We start from the raw sequence: 22,389 nt of genomic DNA, 5'->3' as shown, positions 1-22,389 counted from the left end.
AAAGCGAGTCTGAAACAGGGTTTGCTCTTGAATAGGGAATCGAATTTTTGGTCAGGTCATAAATAGGGAAAAATCGCCAATTTTGATCTTAAATAAGAGTAGGGATTTTCGCACACCCCCACTCAAGTATTGGTGCCCAAGCCCTGATACTCCTAAAAATATAAAAGCAAACAAATTCAATCTTCCGAAGAAGTTGCATGCCTTCAACCAGGGTCTTTCGCAAATTGAAGGAGTGGTAAAACTGTGAAGAAGATTTTACGAAAACGGGGCGCGCATGGCCTGTAGGATGAAAAGATTTCATGATGCGTGACGAGTGGTAAAAACACAAGTAGTTCGTGACGCATGAAGTCTGTGAAAACATTGTAGTGAATTTATGAATTCATTTACCGGCGTAAAAATAAATAACAAACGTATCAACACGTTTTCGAAACAAGCAAATGTCTTCACCTTGATATTATTTCAGGCTTTTAACGTAACCATTGTAACCATTCTGCTGCAGTTGGCGAACTAGCGCTATTTTTGTGCCGATGTGTTGCGTGACCTACACTTCCATTTCAGACGTACAAGCTACTGACGGGCATAATATATTTAATAGTATGCACATAGATCTTTTTATAGCACTTAAGCAAAGCTGCCCGATTATCCGTTTCGTGACTCACTTGGTTAATGAAAGCTAAAACGGCTTATTTAATCTGCAAATTGCTATGACCACCTATACAGTTTTCGCGTCCTTGCTCTACTTCTTAGCGCTGTCATTCTTCCCTTTTCGCGGATACTCAGTCGCCTCCACGATCGTGACTACGACTTATGGACCTGTCAACGGGTCTGTGATATCACTGTCAACGAACAAGACTGTTATAACCTACCTCGGGATACCGTTTGCCAAAGCGGAACGTTTTGAATACCCGGTTCCACCGGACGAGTGGACTTCAACACTGCAAGCAAACAAGATTGACAAGATTTGTCCTCAGCCGAATCTGCGTCCTAACAAACTCCCTCTCATGAGCGAAGAATGCCTTTTGCTTAATGTGTACGTCCCTGCTAATGCGAGAAACAGTTCTGCTCTTCCAGTGATGTTGTGGATTCATGGTGGCGCCTTTATTTTGGGTGATACTTTAGGCTACGACGGTAGCGTGCTAGCAACTGAGGGGAATGTGATTGTCGTCACGGCTGCTTATCGTTTGGGAGTTTTTGGATTCTTGAGCTCGAACAGCGATAATGTCAAAGGAAACTACGGCATGCTGGATCAGATAGAGGCCATGAAATGGGTGAACAAAAATATCGCAAGGTACGTTGTGAGATTATTGTCATTGGAGTATACGAAAGGATCAAGCCTGACATTTGTTAACAGCGTTGTTTACTATAAAGCCTCGAGTACAATGCATAATTGTAGGGTAAAATATTAATAAGTCCCATGTCAACCAAAGCCAGCCATAAATCTTTTTGTTTTATGTGAGTATGTAGGTTTTGATCAGAGTTTTTTTAAGGCGGCGACCGATGATGAATTTTGTGGTAAGGAATTTGCTTTCGAGCAATATCATACGAGAACGTTCTTTGCTATACAGTTATTTACCTTGCAACACAGGCAGCCCAGACGTTGAATACGATCAATACGTGACATTATGCTGTTAGCCATTGCGTTACAATTTTAGCCGTTTATAAGACAATGTACGAGAATGCTTCGAAAATTAGAGTAATTTTCGAAGCATTCTCATACATTGTCTTATAAACGGCTAAAATTGTAATGCAATGGCCAACAGCATAATGTCACGTATTGATCGTATTCAACGTATGGGCTGCCTGTGCTTTCAAAAGTACAAATATTTAAATGGCCGCGCGAAGAGCTTCTGCCAGGTTTTATCTTTTCCACTTTACCCCGAAACATTTGAACGGAAGGAAACATTTTATTGTATAACTAGCAAGCGCCCTACGTTGAAGGGTTTATGCAAATTTCCAGAAATCCGAGATACACACAAACAACTTGACGCACAGGAATCTAAATATGCAATGAGCCGTTTAATTTTTTTTCTTATCGCTGATTAATATTCACTTAAGCACTGAGAAGTCGTTTCCTCTTAACGATTATGCTCGCACCAGTAGTTCTGCATAGCCCTTAGTTACACGACGTTGCGGACAAGCCAAAGCATCAATTAGTTTTTGTAATGAAGTTCAGCATTATTGTAGTTTGCGGACAGCACTAGTTGGCTTTTTTTCCTTACTAACTTTTTGTTTTGGTCTGTTCACCTAGGCGTCGTGGCTCGTCTTGTTTCCAAGTCACCGACAAAGTGTACATTGCTTGCAAAACCATTTTTGTGACTTTTCTCACGTTCTCTTCCTGAGGAGTCGAGTTAATACGTTGAAAATATACGTTGTTACTGCTTTTATCACGAAGCATAAATTCTAACCTTATAGACCTTGGTATTGAAGTTGCAACCCCTCCCCCCTCCAAGACCCAATGAAGTCAGTGAATAAAGGAAATGCAATAATGGCTTCTTATAATACATTGTATTTCCCATGGTTTAGGTTTGGAGGGGATCCTAACAAAGTCACCATATTTGGTGGATCGGCCGGTGGCATGTGCGTTGCCTTGTTAATGCTGTCTCCATTGGCTAGCGGTCTGTTTCAAAACGTCATCATGCAAAGTGGAACAGCTGCAGCTATTTCTTCAGCGATGGAGAGAAATGAGGCCGATGTACGAGCAAGGTAAAAATGTAATCCGTTACAACACATAATGTTGTAAGCCGTTATGTATTTAGGAACACATTTAGGAAATCATATCAAATTGAATCTATCACTATACTGGGGACGGGACTGTGATCAAAGCGATGACGACGACGGCGACGACGTCTACGTTGACGACGGTGACAATGTCAATGACACAAAAGATAATTTAACGATGGTCACAATTTTATGCAATGACGGGTTCCTTTGTAATTGTAATTTTTGTGGCATTCTAGGAGTTTTGCCGAAGCAGTGGGATGTGAAATAAATTCACTGAAAGAATGCGTGAAAACGAAATCTACTCAAGCAGTTTTGGATGCACAGTTACAAGTATTTTCAAATCCAATTTTGTTGTCTTTTGGACCAGTTGTGGACGGATATTTCCTACCAGGTATAAAGTGGTCGGTCTTACATGTAGTCATGTAATTATCTTTTCTGACTGCCATACATTCATTGAAACGATTGCTGAAAGCAAGTTTTTATGCAGCTGTGTTTATGATTATCATCTCGTCTCATCTCATCTCATCTCATCTCATCTCATCTCATCTCATCTCATCTCATCTCATCTCATCTCATCTCATCTCATCTCATCTCATCTTATCTTATCACTTACAATTAACTACTTTCGATTAAACTACTAGCTGATATCCAGACCTCCCCTTTGTCTCTTTGTAAAAATGTCCTCCTCATGAGCGCTTCAAAAGTGCATGGTAAACCATCCGAGTACTTCGTCTCATGTGCGGAACTTCCGTCAAACCGAAATAGAAAGATTGTCAAAATCTTTTTGATAAACTTCACTTTATCGATAATTTGTTTCAAAACCATAGCGAGGAATTAGAAAATTCCACAAACTCAACAGTTTTGCTACTTTTTTCTACCCTGGTGTTTCTTGTTACTATTGTCTTCTATTAACAGATTCTCCTGTTAAACTACTTCGAGCCGGCAAGTTCAACAGAAGCAACATCATCGTGGGAGTGGCAAAGGAAGATGGCTCAATTTTTATCACTGGTGTTAAAGGTTGGCACTAATATCTTAAAAATGAAATATCTGATCATATACCTTCCTAAAAGCCAATTAACGTGTTGCATGATCTATACTGTTAATTGTTACAATGAACTGTAGGAATTACTACTTGAAATATAAACTTTTAAGCCCCGGCCAAACGATCGCAACATTTCAACGCAACATATCCCAACATTGTTGGGCGCAGCATGTTGCGCGCGTTTGGCCACCCTTTTGTGATGTGTTGCGACGTGTTGCGACATGTTGGGTATTAAAAATCGAACTAGTGCGCATGCCCAGGTGTAACATTGTTGCACGAGACTGGCCAAACGACTACAAAATCATGCAACATCCACCAATGTTGCATGAAAAATTTGACCAGTTTCAAATTTGAGCCAACAACACCCAACATGTCGCAACACATCACAACAGGGTGGCCAAACGCGCGTAACATGTTGCGCCCAACAATGTTGCGATGTGTTGTGCTGAAATGTTGCGATCGTTTGGCTGAAGCTTGCAAATGCTGGGCCAACAATACTGGGGCATGTTGTGCTGAAATGTTGCAATCGTTTGGCCGGAGCTTGCAAATGCTAGGCCAACAATGCTGCGATATAATGTATTGATATGTTACGATCGCTTGGCCGGGGCTTTACACTTATATACTTTCTCTTTTCAAAAGGTGTCATGAAAGGCGTCAATATTTCCAACGGCATGCCAAGAGCTTTGTTTAAACAGGAGATTAGTAAACGAACTTGGCTTCGAAATCAAGACTCCCAAGTGCTCGAGCTGCTCGTCTATGAATACACCGACTGGTCGAATGCCACCGATCCCTTTTTACTACGGCAACAGTTCATCGACATAAACTCGGATGCAACGTTTAAAGCTCCTGCAATCAAGTCAGCCAAAGCATTCGCAAAGAAACAATCTCCCACTTACTTTTATCAGCTTGAAATAGCACCCAGGGTATACCCTGCCATTCCATTCCCTACACCGCCCTGGTTAGGAGTATATCATAGAGCAGATGTGTTTTACACTTTTGGCGACCCACTTGTAATGGCTGAGAATCTCAAAACTGCCGCTGAAATCCAACTGAGCAAGGATATTATGACGTTGTGGAGTAATTTCGCCAAAACAGGGTAAGTGTTAACAACATTTACAGCATGACATTCAAAAGTGAAGTCATACATGTCCAGAGTGATCTTCCTTTGTGGTGTAATAATAGATGCCAAAGAGTCTTAACTCTCAGACGTAACCCTGGATGTGTGTGTGTGGGGGGAGGCGGGGAGGAGTCTTAATTGCCTTTAGAATACATTTATATAAACATATTTTGATATGATAAATTTAAAACCTTGCACTGGGATGGGGAAGGGGCTGGATTGTGTAATAGCCTTTTACTCTGGAAGGCTGACAAAATCATTTTAATTTGAAAACACATTTTGATGTGGTTGAAGAGTCGGTTCATGCTTTGTGTGGGTATATCGAGTTATGGTGAGCGCGGGAAGTTTGGAGAGCACAAAGGAATCGTAAGAATTGCTCGAGGCGATAGCCGAGAGCAACTCTAGCAGGTTGAAATTTCTTGAGTGCTCCACAAACTTCGTAAGTGCATCCATAACTCGATAAACCCACAGCTAATAGCATGAGTTCTTTTATAACATGGCGACAACAACTTGGGTGCTAAAACATGTTTTATTTGTGATTGACTAAAAAGTTCTCACAATGTACGGTGAAGGAAAACAAAGGTCATTAGGATCCTAACACGCCACAATCAGTTGAGTAACAATTGAACTAAAACGTTTAATCTGTTTTCTAAAATTGTCAATGAAAAGTTCGCTTCTTCGAAATAATCATATTGAAAACGTAGGCAAACAAAGTCAAAATGCTCAAGTTTAAGTAAACATCTTAGCTTGGCAAGAGTCAAAGGCTTGAAGTAGGACTTGGATTGTTCGGAATAATCTTCACATGGCCAAAACTTAAACAAAAGGAACTAGCACTAAATTCGGACGACGGAAATTCTGCAGCTAAATTGAAACTGCACACGTCATGTCATATAAAACTCAAAATACTGGTTTGGTGAGCGAGTTCAAGATCATTTACAAGATATATATAGGTTTTGGGATTTGTAATAACGAAGACTACCAGAAGAGAGGTTTATCTTCCCACTCCTTCCTTTTCGTGCGATAACCGGATATGATTTTACAAGTCCATCAGCGGATTACAGAAAATCACAACCACTGAATGTAACTTGCTATTTACTTAATTCAGCTATATGTGCGTGCATCATAATTCATAGCATTAACTGTGAATTAATTAATTAATGATTATTTCTCATATATTAATATTTGGAGCCAGACTTGAAACGTTGCTCAAAACCATCCACCTACTACTTTTCTTCGTTAAAAGCTCCCAACAAAGAAAGTTTATATTAAAACTTCCACCCGCAATGAGGACTGTAAAGCGATATGTCTGTTGTGATGTCACTAAGGACCTCTATTAAAATTACTTTTTGATTAAAATGCTAGAAATCCAAACAAACCGACGCCTGTAGGTGTGACTTGGCCCCAGTACACAGCTGACCGAGAAGGGTACCTAGGACTGAGTCCAAATTTGACAGTAAGATTTAAGATGCGTGCAGACAAGATGGCGTTGTGGAATGAGCTTCTACCAAGTATTGGAGAAACACTCAAACCCACTACATCAAGTCAAATACCGACGACATCAACTAAAACGGAAGGTGGAAAAGGTATTAATTATATAACGTTGAGCTAGAAATCTCAGAAAACTGCGAAATTCGTGGATTAGATTAATAGGAAATGTAAATTAGGTTTTAGCGAATCGTTGTCGAAGCGCGCTGAAGGATTTCCTACTTCAGATCTTCAGTCTGAACGTTTTCTCGCTAGTATTACAATGTATGCCATGGAGACAAGATTCATTACCGTAGTTATACACACAACTTAAGCAGTTGTGATTTAAGACTGAAAAACAATCAGGCTTGAACGGGATTCGAACCCATAACCTCTGCGATACCGGTGCAGTGTTCTACCAACTGAACTGTCTAGCCAACTGGGTGCTGGTCACGTTTTGCATGAGTTCTTAATATACCCGTAGATGGTTTAGATGCAAGTGAATATACGAAAGACCTTATATCTGAACTCCGGAGAAAGATATGAAGACATGATTGAAGACATAATTGAACTTATGCACACAACTTAAGCAGTAAGTTGTGTGTATAACTGCGGTGACCAATCATGTCTTCATATATTTTTCCGCAGTTCAAATATATGGTCTTTCATATATTCACTTGCAATGTATGTCATGTTGCGTAACAGAATTGCAGCCAAATCAAATCTAATTGGTGTAATGTGAATTCAATCATGATAACTGCATGATTACACAGGGCGTAGGAACTTCATAAGAGCTAAATGGAGAAGTAGGTCATAAGCTCTGGACAATGCAGGACTATACGCTTACAGTAGTACAAAACCCAACACTCAAACAAGCCCAATATAACTGATGTTTGTGTCCCTATTCAAGCACTAAATGCTTATGTGATTTGCTACACGTATAAGAATGTAACAGAAACTTTTATCTACTTTCATTGCAGATACACTCGTGATAATACTTGCAATCTTAACAGGAGCGTTTGCAGCTGTAGCGGTGATTTTGCTGGTTGTGTTGATTGTAACTTGCTGCAAACGACAGCGGCGAAGAAAGGACTTTGAACAGCCGTTGAATATCTAGCTCACTTGTGAAGCAGAATGAATGGTTGGATATTCATCATCATTATCGTCACTTCCACCACCATTACCGTCATCATCATCATCACAACAAATTAAACGTCATCATCTTTGTGGTCACTGTGATCATCACCATCGTCATTATCATCACCATACATATCATCTTTATTATCATTATATTATTATTAAAATCACCCTCCTCTTCATGGACATCATCATCAGCATTATCACTATCATTATCATCAACTTCATCATCAGATCCCCTCACGGTGTGATAAAAAGAGCACGGCCGCTAAATTAATCACACTCTTCCAAAGAAGTACGTTACAGGAATGAAGGAAGTGCCACCAAAGAAGCCTTCGTCGCTTATTTTAAAGCGATAATAAATGGACGTTTAATTTCCTTTCTCAATGAACCCGTAATTTCTAAGTGTGACAGAAATATGATCTGTCAATCTATTGTGTTTTAAACGGCCGTAATTTTGTTAACAAAGGTACACTGCTACGCTACTCACTATCTATCACGGAATAGATAGTGAGTAGCGTAGCCAATCAGAGAACGGCATTCGTCAAGCACGGAAACAGATATCTTCGTTTTTCGGGAATATATCGTTTCAGACATCTGACTTAGAACCATTTAAGTCGACAATTATTTTTACCTGTATGACATTTGAAGTTCTTTTTGTTTCCTTGTCACGAAATTAAATTTACTTTCAACAAGTTATTAAATTTGTGTAAACATGTTTACCTGGTGAATTGCAAGCTTTACCCTGATAACGTACATGTACTCACTATGTCAATAAATCACTCACGTCGTCCTAGACGATCAAAAGCGCCAGACCATTCATTCGTACATGGCCTCTGGAACTGCCATTGAACCAAGGACCTTAGCTGCGTCGCTTTTGGAAGAAGATTCAAAATACCCGTGAAGTTGTTGCTATACACCAAATGCAAATATGGCGGACAACACGGTTGGCTCGATACGAGTTACATGCCTCGGTTTAACAATAGCAATAGTTATTGACTCTCCCCTGATGGGGCTTTTAAGTGACAATACAAGTAAGCTAAACTAATTAAGTTAAAAGAAGTGGTTTACAATTCAATAAAAAGGAAAAGAATGCGATAAACATTAAACAATAATCATACAACATACAATTCACCATACAACACATACTAAAATGTAGTGAAATATCATTAAATGATTTTCAAGGATCTCCCAGCCTGAAATCTAGCGAAGAAACTTTTCTTACGCGATAATTAATTCCTTACCTTTAATTTCTTAGAAGCGAACAGTATCCCTTCTGGTGGCATTCAGGAACCCCAGGGTGGTTACTCTCAGAAAAAGAGGATTGGGTTATGCGGCCCTCCTCTTTATGACCAAAATCTGTCGGATTTTCCCTACCCTATTTACGACCTGACAAAAAATTCGATACCCTATTTGCGACCTGACCTTTAATCAAATCAGTACCCTGTTTTAGGCATGCCTTGTTAGTTCCCTATTTCAGTTCAATGAGTTCCCTAATTGGCTCAGACCAATGTTAAATTGCCGTAAACATAATTTGTGAAGGGCTTTTGTAGATGTTCCTATCGATAATGATGAAAAAGTAGCTTCGTTAGACATACCCATACCCAGACAAACCCATACCCTATTTGTGACCAAAATATAATGGCAAAAATCGATACCCTTTTACGACTAAGTCGGCTGAAAAACCATACCCTTTGGGACCGTACACACTTATATAGCCATATAAGGGATACCCCCCGGGTCTGGAATACAAAATCTCGCAGGCGAGGCAAAATAGAACAGACCAGATCGACTATGAAGCGAGACTTTTCTGGGCCAGTATCGTCAAAACAAGACACCGAGGCCTTCCTAGCCTCGGTCTCATGCAACTCGTCCCGGGCCGACCGGTTTGTCCGCCTTATTTGTATTCGTTGTATAGTCTCAGTAAAAGATAGTGACATGCGGGTGCAGCGAGGCGAGTGTGTAATGTATTTCTTGTTTCTTTTACAATTAATCTGTGAAATTACCATTAGCTATATAAGTGTAAATAGTTTTTAATTTTTAACTTAGGATAGAGGGCCACTGGTTCGTCAGTTTTTTACTGTTATGTGTTACCCTCTGTAAATAAAGTTGTTACTTACTTACTTACTTACTTACTTACTTACTTACTTACTTACTAGCTTTGGTATAATATTATAGATGTTTTCTTTATGTGGATGAAACAATGGGAATAATGTGCCTCTAAATACCCCATTAAGTGCTTAAAAACTCATTTATTTAAAACGATCTTCGCAACGTAGCAACATTTAGACCATTTTAGTAATCGCCATTTCCAAGCTTAATGTTAATATATGGAAAACAGTCTATTGAAACACGGCTTTATAACTACGGTTAGTCCTTTCCTCCGGATCAATCTGGAAAACGTTTCAACCAAACACGGAGCTTTTTGATGACGCACTTTTAACTGGAGAAATTTAAAAATTCTTCTTTTAATTCTAGGTTTAACGGTAATGTTTTGAAAACGCAGCCTTTCGAAAACCATGAAGTGGCGATAACAAAATAGTTTCTGCCCGAGTCTTCCTCAAGCACAAATCGAAAATGGCGGGTTTCTGTCGCTGCTAACAGGCCCCTTGCAGCTGGGCCATCACGTTACCTACTTTTCATAAAATTATGGGCTATACCTTGAAAACAAAAATGCACGATATGGGAAAAAAGCATGTCGAAAATATCAAATTGGCTAAGTTTCAGACTCCTGGCATTAAAAAGACAGATTGTATGACGGGTTGGATATTCAGAAAATTAAGCAGATTTGTATGGAAAAAATTATTGGAAAACAAGACCTTGCTCTCTAGGAACTTTTTCCAAAATTATCCTCAAATTTTTCGAAACTACAAACTGTCGAATAAACTAGCCTTTTATTGGCAGGGGACTCAAACTTGGCCATCTTATCATCGTCCTCACCCTCATCATCGTCATCGTCCTCGTCCTCGCCAAGAGCAGCATCACCATCACAATCACCATCACCCATCACCAATATCAGTATCATCATCATCATCATCATGATCATCATCGTCATCGTCATCGTCCTCAACAACATCCTTACAGTCGTCGTCATCATCACCGTCGTCGTCACTTCATCACCAACATCATCGTAATTACCTCATCGTCATCATCATCATCATCATCGTCATAATCATCATCGTCATTTCCATCATTACCATTGCCACCGTCACCCCACCATCATCATCGTCATCGTCATCATCATTATTATTATCATTATCACCATTCCAATCGTCAGATCCCTATCACAGTATGTGGGAAAGGACTCTGCCATTAAAGTAATTACACCATTCGAAAGAAGCACGTGACAATGGTTAAGGAGGTACAATGAACACGATAGGCTCGGAAAAAACACTTGCATAGAAGGCTTTTTTCTAAATTGAAAGGCTGACCGGAGGGCTGAAAAGGGTAAATTTAATGCCCAATATTTCGGTTAGACAGGACTAACCTTCTTCAGGAGCTACACTGGAGCTAAGTAGATATGGATAAAACGATTACTAACTTTCAAATGATACTAAAGGAAATATGTGACATGAAGGTTGACAAAAATAGAGAAAAAGGAAACGTGTACTAAAGCGGATAAAGAAAAAATAATAACAATAAAGACATTAAATTTCGTCACGCCTGTTTAACCCAGAAGGTTCAAGGGTCTTACCCTTGGAGACCAAAACTGCTTCTCCTTCCTTGCGAATAGCGTCCCTATTTGAGTTGATGAGTTGGAGAGCAACTAGTTCTATGTTGTCCAAAGAATGGGCAGGAAGGGCAAATTGATCTGAAACGGCGGTGGGTTGGTCACTATGTCGTTGTGTGATGGCTTTTTGGATTGCGCGTCTGTGCTCACCAAATCTGCCGCCGAGATGACGTTTAGTCTCGCCTATGTATTGAACGTTGCATTTATTGCACTGTATCATATAAACCAGATTAGAAGATGAGCAGGTGATGTGATGTCGTGTACGTCTTTGTTCGTTGGTAGAGAAAAAAGTGTAAGATGTGGATCCCTCTGAAATAAAAGGACACGTTTTGCACCTATATCTGTAACAACGGAAGGCTCCCGGAGCCGGGTGGGGGAGTGGGGCTTGTCCGCAGCGTTTGGCCCTGACCAGTATGTCACGTAGGTTTTTGCAACCGCGGTATGATATACGAGGAGGAGAAGAAAATGCTGCTAGGCATCGCTGTGAAGAACGAAGAATGTTGAGGTTGCTGAAAATGACTTGACGTATATTCGGTAGGGCTAGATAAATGAATGTTTATTGACGTCAGAATTTCATTTCTAACTGTGACAGAAATACGGTTTGTCATCTTTGTGTTTTCTACTATATTTTCTACTTTTACTACTACTGATATTATTTTGCACTGTATATATTGAATTACTAAGTCCTTGATTGTGGTAATCATCATCTATGTTCATATCTTAGGTGTGCAGCATCGTCGATTACTACTTTATAATCAAATTAAGTTGTGTCTTGCTTGCTTTTTTCTTTCCAGTTGGTGATCTACAGGAAAAAGAAACACAAACAACAAAAAAGAGAAAACAAACAAATAAATTATATTGTCCTTTTTGATTCATAACGACGATGTAAATATTTCTATTGTATTTCGCTTCGCTCAGCCGAATAAAAAACATTTCTATTATAAGTAGAGGAGACAAGTAATACGACAAATAGTGGAGGGTGCCGCCAGCAATGATCGAGTTTATTTACAAGAATCTCAGACACACTGAACACAGGTTACAAGCCAGACAATATAAGAAAATGTCGCACGCTATTTAAAAAAAAAAACGATATAAACAATAAAGAAAAAACAGCTTCGAGTAAACTGGTCGTCGTCAAGTGGTGTGATATTCACAAGGAGTGGTATTTTAAGGCCTAATTAACCCAGTGGGCACTATTGCAAAGCAACCTAATCAGTTAGACACCTAAAAGAAATACATGACAATTGCTACGTCAGGAAGCTCCTCACACAATGGTGTTTAAAAGGATAAATAAATACTTGGTCTATACCAACTAAGATTTGTGTATAGGGTTTTTCGACCTTATGACGTCAAAATATGGTCTTATATATTAGCAGATTTGTAATCCCATTCATTACTGATTGTGGAGGATAAGGTGCAAGCATACTTTTCCAAGCTATAAATTTGTTTACAATTATTACTCTTGTTTTTGGAATTTGCTTCAAATCTCTGAAAGTAGCACGCGACTTGACCTATTGACCAAGAAAAAGTAGACCACATGGAAATTGAAAATAGAGTTACCTTTGAAACACTAAAGTTGCAAATACCTGCTTATTTTGGCTTACACACAAAGCTGCTTTTCCAGACCTCCAGGTTTACACCAGGCAGCTCATTGCAGCTGACAAACCCTTTCACAAGACTAAGAGCCTCTTTCGGGATGGCAGCAATGTACTCGCTGTTATTGCAGATTACTTTTGCCAGGGACGTCTTTCTAATCTCCTCCAGCTGACAGGCCGTGAATGCCGTTTTGGTCGTATGCGAGGAAGCTTTTGGCTCATTTTCGAACCAGAACCGATCCCCCACTCTCAAGAGTCGAAACTGCTCAGCAATGAGGCATTGGAACGTTGGGCCTAACACGCCACCTTTTGTAGATTCACTGGGCGGCTCCAGTAGTCCTAAAGAACGTAAAAATTTTCGTCAGATTCTTTCCATCCATATTGTTATGTGTTCTTTACTTCAGCTTATGATTTTCATTGTTCGCAAGAAAGATCTTCGAAGCCAGGCCACATTGAAGAGTTTCCGTTTTTCAAAGTAAACTGGGTAAATAGTTTTCGGGCCCGAAAAACGATTTTTAGTTAGTCGCTATTTAAAGACATACAGGTGCACACGCCTAAAACTCCTTGTACGGAATGGAACCTCTGTTTGTATTAACAATATGTGAATAAAACAGCTCTGTAATCACAAGCTTTGAGACTTTTACTACCGCTTTCCGGGTGCGAAAACTTTTCGGGACCTTCTAGAAACGGGCCCCAGGCCAGGAACATTGCGTTGTGTTCTTGGACAAGACACTTTACTCTCACAGTGCCTCTCTCCACACAGGTGTATAAATGGGTACCGGCGAACTTAATGCTGGGGGTAACCCTGCGATGAACCAGCATCCCATCCAGGGGGGAGTAGAAATACTCCTAGTCGCTTCATGCTACTGAAACCGGGATAAGCTCCGGCCTGATGGGCCACTTAGATACAAATCGTAACGATACAACATACCTCCGGTAAACAAGTCGATATCCACGACATCCTCGTATACTTTCTTTAGATTTTTAATGTCTTCCTCGCTGAACCCAATTTTCTTGAGATCTTCAAAGCTTTTGATATTTGCTTTTAAGTTACACACGCCACTGTTACGGAACGTGACATAAGAGGGCACTCCACGCTCACGTGACCGTTGGATATTGATGCTTATAAGGTCTGATAGATCACCGGGGCCTCTGAACAGGTTTTCTTGTATGGACTTGGAAAACTTTCTAAGAAAACAAACAAACCAACCAACAAAAGCGTCCAATACAAATATCATGTTATAAATGAGTAGTATTATATATAGGGTTAAGGCTGGTAATGAACGGTATAACCATAGTATTAAGTATAACCAGCCGTGGACGATGAGGCGGGTAAGGAAAAAAGTTAGACGGGGTTAGTTCAAGACAGAACGAGTTGGCGGGCGGCTTCCATAGACCTGTGATCCAATGGGAGCGAAAGGGCGTAAATCTTTAATTAGTATTAGCGTTTATACGTATATTCTTAAGAGGCCGGCTGTATCTTGACACACCCTATGGGCTTCAATGTCAAAACGAGAACACAACACTCGAAACATGTGCTAGTGACTTTAAGAGCTGATGAGCCTTTTATCGTTATCGATTTTCCAATATTATGATATCTAGTGGAACTTGGTATCTACACAAGACACCTTTTTATCATTCCCTGTATTTATAAAACATTACAATTTGTAAAGTAGATCCACGTTGAATGTTCACTTGGACTGTCAAGCTCGCAGAACGAGAACATTATGTAGGTACAGAAAGATAACAGTATCAGCGTTTTTTACTACTGTCGAACCCAGCCCAATTAAGCGGCCACCCTCGGGAAAATGGGAGGTGGCCGCTTAATAGAGGTTTGTTTACCTTGAATATCTTCACCACCGGGTTGATTTAATCGTGAATATGGAGTCATTCGTGTGTTTGAATGTTATCTATCGTCGCCTTCTATTTCGGACTCTTATCGATCTGCCATCGCCTTTTCCGAAACAAACTTAATTTACGTGTACTGATTTTTGGGTGGCCGTTTAATAGGGGTAAAGACAATAGAAAAACCCTCGTCTGGACGACTAAAAGGTGGCCGAGGTCGCCAAACAGAGGTGGCTGGTTAATAGGAGGTTTCAATTACAGTGCTTTACCGACAATAATTTTGGGACATTGATGACTGGCCGCTTATTAAGAGGTGGCCGCCAAATAGGCGGCCGCTTAACAGACGTTCGACTGTATACATAATGTCTAATGACTACGGCTGCTTCCAAGAAAGAAGCGCAAAATAGGATGAGATCGAAAGCGAAGGTGTCGGACTTATGTTTCACAAGAAACCAAGAAGTGTCCAGAAAAAGCTGTATAATGCCTCAACGATCTAAATAGTATTTGCCTGAAATAAAGCCTCCCTTGAACGATATATACTACTCGTAGATTTTTGCATTCTTACCCATCCACTTTTGCCGCTGGATCCTTTACCAGTCCTCTGAAAATACTGTCAATTCCTCCTTCACATTTCTCGTACAAGTAGAAAGGATTGCCAAAATCCTTCAGTGGGATTGGCAGAAAGTTGTCTTTCTGTTGGGGGCAGTAGCTGCAGGGTTCGTGCTGAAATCCACATTCAGTTAATCTTCGGAATTCCTCTTGAACGAGACTGTGTCCGAAGCGAAAAGCTGCCACTGCAAAGGCTGCAAAGATTGATGGGTTTGCGTTTTTATCATAGCCTTTGAAAAAGCTTCTTCCTTCCAAGAGCTTCAGATTAAAGTCCTTTATCTAAACGAGGAGACAACAAAGTCAATCAATTTCACCACAATTTGTAGCAATCATGATTCAGTTTTTGAACTGGATCACTACCAAATATCAGAAACTACATTTTTTTCAGCCTTCTGGTACAAAATAAGTTCCTTGTCTTTTTAGTAGTGTCTCGCTTTGTACTCGTTGTAAGTTTGCCCACGTATAGAGAATTACTTTTTGGGTCAATGGAAGTTTGAGCTCTTTATATTAGCTGGCAGGCGTTCTTTCCCTTTCCTCAGCTAATTATTTCGGGCATTCAAACTACTATTAGTCGTGATTTATTTTTTCACACCTCACGTTTTTGCCTTCGTTACCATGCAACTAATTTTTGTTATTTTTTAATGTTCTTGCGTGCGACAAATTTTTGAACAGCAGTACACAATGATAATATGCGAAAAATCCAAATTTTAGACCGTACTGAAAATTGATTTTGCAGAAATTTAGGCTCGTGAATTTGCTACTGCATGCTAAAATGACGTAATTATATTCACTAGTCTCTTACTATGTTCCTTTTTAATATATCATTTCTCTTGAATTTTTACCGTTTTTTTCCCTAGTATCAGCGGGAGAAACTCGTTGTAGGTTATCACTTGGAGTTGCGCGCCAATTATTTTCCTTGTTTCTTGAAAAATTCTTGCCGCATCCCAGTCGGTTATCTGGCTTAGTTGTTCGGCGATGAGATTATGTTGGCGAAGCCAGAGAGTGTGCATCGACATAAGACCTGTTAGAGCAAAAAAATTAAAGTATTTGGTGATAAACATGATTCCTTTTCTACACACCGAACCAAGCGATTGACCGACTGACTAACTAACTGCCCGACCAACCGACCAACCCACTGACTGAAATACCGACTTCTAAGTGACTTAGAAATGGATGCTATGGGTATGCAGGCGCGTTTTGTAGCGCGAATTTTTATACGTCTTGGCAGCAAAGATAATTATCACTTAGCTTCCCTTAGGATGCGAGACGAAGAACTCAACGCTGAAGTAGAGTTCTACGGGATAACAAGATCAGTGCCTTTACTACGTGCTGCTTCGTTTAAGTAAGCGCCGCTCGAAAATGAGTTAAGCCGTAAAAAGGACGCTCCCTACGCTATTGGCCATTCTGCCCATCGTAGCCGGCGTTTTACACTATTCCACTCAAGGTAGCCTTTTGTGCCCTTATTCATACCTTGGTTTTCGTTGGTACGTTCGTCTCCTGACATAAAGCAGGGCCTGTTTGGGTCCTTGGAGACGCAGAATACATCAGGATCTTGTCTAGGCAGCAGGTTCTTAAACGGGCACCCGTGAGGATGTTGCATGTCCCTAAGCATCCCTCCGTTTCCCTTTAGATTTTCTGCAAGTTCATCTTCCGAGCCGTAGATCTGGGAGCCGTCGACGAAAGCCGTCAGTCGATTGATGTGTTCTCGAGGACGCAATGAGCAGTAGTGTGGCGGTTTGAAAGGGGCATCTCGTTCAACCTCGATAAATGTGACTTCCCTATTCCGAAAGACATCATCGTCTTCTGGGATCTCTATATTTACGCATTCCGGATCTTTGGTGTCCAGTTCACAGTTGATTCCAGTACCAAGTGCAAGCGTGATGTCGTGATCCAGAAACTGTCCCCATATCATGGCCAAATGGCTGAGTGTCTTGGAATCAGGATTGCTGTGATCTGCGTTGCTGCCGTGTACTTTCCGACTGACGTCTCGAGCGTTCGGAAGAGGCTTGTTGGATTGAGATTTTCGGGGTTCCGAAAGGTCATCGGCGTAATCTGGTCCCTCGATTCTTTCAAAGGCAGTTAGGGCAGCCCCCCACGTTGGATTCTTCAGGTTATTACACGTGCCATTTATGGAACGAAAGCGTTCGTGTGGGTTGCATTTTAATTTTTTTTCAATGCTTGGGATCTTCGACGTTAACCGGAGTACCTGCTTCCTGCACTTTGCGGTATCTCTGCGAAGGCAATCAACTTAACATTATGCACGCCTAGAATTAAAATTGATGAAAGCTCTATTAGCTATTTTTTTCCACAAGTTAATTTCAATACGTATGAGGTACCGATTTCGTTTTCATGGGCTTTTCTCTTACTTGAGACGAAGTTAAAGGAGTCTTGAAAATCACATGAAAGAAGGGAGAGCTAAATCTCATTCATCTAGAAAACGCAATTTGATGACGATGAAGGAAGAAATATGGTGAGCAAATAACTCTAACAAAAGGCGTTTTCCTCAAATCGAACTTTTCCTATTCAAGAATGTTTTGGCTTCATATTATTTTACAAATGGTATGGGTCTAGGTTAACTTCAAAAAGGGGCTAACTAAAAACAACGTGAACCAGAAAAAGCGCACTTCAGAGTGGAGTTGGAGTCAGATCGGCTAAAACTCGAGGAAGGCTTTGGTTACTTTACAGTTATCAGCAGTCCCTTAATTGCATCTATATAAAGCCTTCGTATTGGCCGTATTGGCTCCCTCTCTTTGGGCTATGCTACTTAATGCATGATCGTTGCATTTTGAAAGTAAAAATAATACATATTCCGCAACAAAAAGAGTTTTATATAAAATAGCCTGAGTGTCAGGCTTTTTCAAGAGGAAAGAGAAACATACTTAGACAAAAAGCTTGGTGGGTGACTGCATATTTTCTTGACCAAACACACAGTGCAAATCCCACTCTTTATTGCTGATAACCATTCTTTACTTGACGCAAAAGATTCTTCGCCATGCTGCAAGATCTGGTAGTTGTTTCTAAGAATTGTCTTGTCTTTTTCTTCCCTCTCCTTCAGCAGGTGTCCTGTTTTCTTGGTTGCTTCCTCGGTGCATTCTTGCTCGAGATTTTTTTCTTTAATGAGCTTTTGCAACTTATCAAGCAATCCTTTGTCAGATTGCTGGTAAGGCGCATCTTCAGTATCACTCAAGTCTTGAGCTTTTCCTGTAAAGTCTGCGATACTGTCTCCTGGATAAGCTTTGTCGATGATGTTAGATGACGTCAGCTGAAGCTCGGCAACCCAAATAAGCACAAGAAAAGCGCAGCAGCGAGTCATTCTGCGTATAGGGAAGCTGTCGTGTAAAAGGAAAATAATATCGATATTGACTAAGCAAACTATAATCAAGTACAATTTGAACACAGTGTAGCATTTTGTCTCACGCATGGAATTTTTGGACTGTGAGGTCGACAGAAAAAGACTTTCACAACTCTGGAAAATTTTCACGAGGACTGAAACTTAATCTAACGGAAAATGTGTCGTTGACTGCCAGTTATGATCGAATTCGTTAAACTTATTTCAGACTAGAAATTCAACGCGAATATATCTAAAAAGAACAGCGAGGCTAAACTTTCGATTGCGGTAAAATTAGTCTGCGTAGCAGAAGTCTCTCCGCCTGGAAAAGGAAAGGAAATGGCTGCTACGCAGGCTATGGTGAAATTGGGCCACGTCATGTGGAAACCGAAACCAGCAATGCAAGTACCGGTGGATATTCTCTTGAAGTTATCTAGTTTTCTTGATGAGGGGGTGGGGGGGGGGGGGCATAGGGGCCTATTAGAAACCGAAAACCGCACAGGAAATCGCTAAAAACCGTAAAACCACAATAAATTTGTCTAAATCCGAAAACCGAACCTCTTTCTGTTATTTCATTTTTTATCAGTCTAGACTTGTTTTATTTTCAATGTTCTTTCAGCATATCCCTTCGTTGATGCAGAACTCATCATAATCTAAACATTTGCCTTACTTTTTTGTAAATTAGCTCCAGACCTGTAGCAAAATTTGTGAAACTAGAAAAAAAAGCACGATAACATGATTAAGGTGATTTTTGTCTAAAAGAAAAAGACTGAATTGGAGAAAACCCGCAAACTCAGTGCACAAGACACCAAAGCCGAAAAACCGCAGTTTTTAAGTGCGAAAACCGAGAAACCGAACCAAAAATTGGCCAAATCCGCAAAACCGAAATCCCAACGCCCCCCCCCCCCCCCCACCCCCCCTCCTTCATGTTGTAGTTTGGAAAACGATAACACTGAGCTGGATTTTGTTTTTGTTTGTTGTTTTCACTTGAAAATAATTTTGCTCGATTCTCACGGGTTCGCCAGCTACGCTGATTAAAACGGTACCAAAGACTAACTGTTTCGTGTAAACCCAAGTTGAGTTTGGATAGGAAAACTAATTTAGAAGAAATCAAAAGGCGATAATTCTTGCGCGATGACGTTCCAGTCACGCTCTTTCGATGGCTGATCCCCAATAGGTTAAGATCGCTCTTGGCAACGAGCTTCGTCTCGGTCCGAAATTTGGGACATCAGTGCGGCGTTGATGACTCCCAATCCTAAAAGTTTCCAATATAGGACAAAACTAATTGCTTGTCCTTTGTTACTTTTTTAGCTCCGGTCAGAAGGCTGATTGAACAGAAACATGAGCCTCACTAACACCAACCTTTGTCTTCAAAAGACTCCGAAAACAAGGATAATTCCGGTCCTAATTTTACTATTGACTGAAAAGTTAATTCGAAAAAGATTACAACCCGCTTACCAGCACCACAGAGATGAACCCTCGCCAACTATGATAGTGGTCGACTGATACTCTCTGGCCAATAACTTGGTTCCTGTGTAGCGAGTCTGACTTTTTAAGAGGTTTTATGACAATGTTCTAGCTAATTATGCAACGATGCATGGTTAAAAACGTCACAACATCTGGTACCGGTTCATCTCACGACAAACTTTCCAAATATTTACTTCTTAATTATCTTTTAACCCTAAATTAGGGAATTTCAAAAAATTTAACTAACGTAAACAATTTAACAAGCTAGGCTATCATATGCATGTGGATTCGTAATATATGACATTCATATATTTTAACTGTCGAATAAAGATTTAATTAGAAAAAAAACCATCCCGGCTAAAAACATGATTTAAGTGGTTGTGATAAAGCCTAAATTGTTGTGTGTGTGTGTTTTTTTTTTTCCTTTCTCATGCATGTAGCTGGACTTGTACACTAAATTAAAGAATGCAAAAGTTTTAACTTACTTTTATCAACTGTAGCCCCCTTAGTAAAGGAGTATAATTAAACAAAAAAAATTATGTTAGACATAATATAGAATATATTAAATTCAGTTATTTGAGTTGCGGGAAAAAAATAAAGATTTAATTACAAGAAAATTTGTCGCAGTTAAGTACACAACTCCACTAGGTGTAATAAGGCCATGGTTTGTTCCGTCTCATACATATATACGGATAGGCGTTTTTTTATTTATTTTTTTTTTTTTTTTTCACCCTAAATTAGGAAATGGCCTCCTTAGGATTTGGAGTAAATTAAAAAAAAACAAAAAACATAGGTGTGTATATCTCAGTCATAAAAAAAAGACATTATAAAATTTTTGAGCTGCAGAACAAGGATTTAATTGGAAGAGAGACCATCACAGGTCAATACACAACTTATTCATATATTTGAACTGCGTTTTAGCGATTTAATAAAAAGAACGATCACGGTTAAATACACACTGACTAGTTATGATAAGGCCTAAATTATTCCTTTTTCCTCCCATAAAGGTAGCAAACTTTTTTACCCTGAATTAGAGAATGCAAAAAGTTTTAACTTACATACCAAAAGTCGCTTGCTTAAGATTGGAGCACAATAAGATAAACTACAGGCATATATATTTCGGACATAACATCTAATAAATGAAATTCATATTTTATCTTGAGTCATTTGCACACATTAAGACATCGAGAGCTCCGCATGGCGTCGTACTAGTTTGCTGAAGAGATAGGTAGACGACAATAGAAACAAATCGTTTGGGATAAATGGCCACAAATGTGACGAGTTTAATTGAAACTAAGGTTACAAACAAAGATTAAAATCTCTTCAGGAAAGGTGGGATTAAAACTTTCGCCACCAGTAAAAACTAAAGTAAGATACCACATAAGATATGTTGAAAGTCTGCGGGTCGGTGACCGAGCAAGTGGATGGAAAGAGAACAAATACGTCTGAACGCTAAATAGCGGAAAAGTTCTTCTTGCGATGATGGCAATAGTAGAAAGGGGCCGCGTGTACAAGATAACCAACCTTTTGTACTTAACTGTGGCACGCGCCCATTTTTCATTGGACAGGAGACTTCTATTGTTGCCAGATTAGAGCACAACGCGCAAACTGATAAGAAATAGGAAATGCCTCGCGATAAAATAACATTATGCTTTCGGTTATCGGCATAATGTTCTTGTTTTGTTGTTGTTGTTTTTTTAGAGCTGCAGATAAAGATTTAATTAGAGAAAAGACCATCGCTGTTAAGACACAGCTTATTGGTATATTTGAATAGCTGAATAAAGAATTAATTAGACGAAAGATCATTGCAATTAGCTAAACACACAACCGACAGAAGTTGTGATAAAGCTGGGGGAAAAAATCAGACCTCAACGGGTTTCGAACCTGCGATACAAGTGCAGCGTTCCAACCTGGGAGCTGCACGGCGAAATGTGGACTCGTGATATTCCCGTGAGAGATAATTGCATAAAATAAAATGTATCTTAAATAGAATATATCATTCATTTGCCTTACTCAGCACCTTGAGAAAACCAAGAAAACAGTAATAATGTATTTTTATAAGCTCGGAGGAAAATTTTATGCAAAAAAAAAAAATAAATAAAATACGCTTCAACATAAACTAGTGGATAATGAGTTATTGAATTCGTGAAAAACAAGTAACCAAGGGTACGGTCTGGTGTTGCGGTAACATGACGTTTAAAATTTGAGATCAAAATGGAATCCACGCTTATAGAACACAGCACTCGACGTGTTAATTGCACGACTCGAAACTGACTGGTTCTCCAATTGTTGTCTATTCGGTGACAGAACACGCTACCCGCGATTGCTCTTAAA

The 22,389-nt window shown here is 39.8% G+C and overlaps 3 protein-coding genes across 3 annotated transcripts in view; 1 reads left to right on the top strand and 2 right to left on the bottom strand.

Annotated features, from left to right (window-relative positions):
• Positions 1 to 22,389, bottom strand: part of LOC145494095 (uromodulin-like) — a 262,517-nt gene that overhangs the window by 78,799 nt on the left and 161,329 nt on the right. The gene's annotated exons all lie outside the window — the stretch shown is intronic.
• Positions 435 to 9,619, top strand: LOC145495992 (fatty acyl-CoA hydrolase precursor, medium chain-like). Its single transcript, XM_081475596.1, has 7 exons — positions 435 to 1,288; positions 2,524 to 2,703; positions 2,958 to 3,112; positions 3,637 to 3,738; positions 4,403 to 4,859; positions 6,243 to 6,463; positions 7,325 to 9,619. The coding sequence occupies exons 1-7, from the start codon at positions 705 to 707 to the stop codon at positions 7,459 to 7,461; spliced, it is 1,836 nt and encodes a 611-aa protein (XP_081331722.1). The 5' UTR covers positions 435 to 704; the 3' UTR covers positions 7,462 to 9,619.
• Positions 9,701 to 20,100, bottom strand: LOC145495987 (salivary peroxidase/catechol oxidase-like). The gene is made up of 8 exons (XM_081475589.1): positions 20,047 to 20,100; positions 18,140 to 18,589; positions 16,731 to 17,491; positions 16,103 to 16,281; positions 15,217 to 15,539; positions 13,738 to 13,994; positions 12,798 to 13,145; positions 9,701 to 12,013 (listed from the first exon to the last, which is right to left on the bottom strand). The coding sequence occupies exons 2-7, from the start codon at positions 18,571 to 18,573 to the stop codon at positions 12,802 to 12,804; spliced, it is 2,298 nt and encodes a 765-aa protein (XP_081331715.1). The 5' UTR covers positions 18,574 to 18,589; positions 20,047 to 20,100; the 3' UTR covers positions 9,701 to 12,013; positions 12,798 to 12,801.

Source organism: Orbicella franksi, chromosome 8 (genome assembly GCF_964199315.1).
Source record: "Orbicella franksi chromosome 8, jaOrbFran1.1, whole genome shotgun sequence".
Lineage (NCBI taxonomy): Eukaryota > Metazoa > Cnidaria > Anthozoa > Scleractinia > Merulinidae > Orbicella > Orbicella franksi.
The sequence above is the reverse complement of the archived record's forward strand: the minus strand, read 5'-3'. Positions and strand labels throughout refer to the sequence as shown.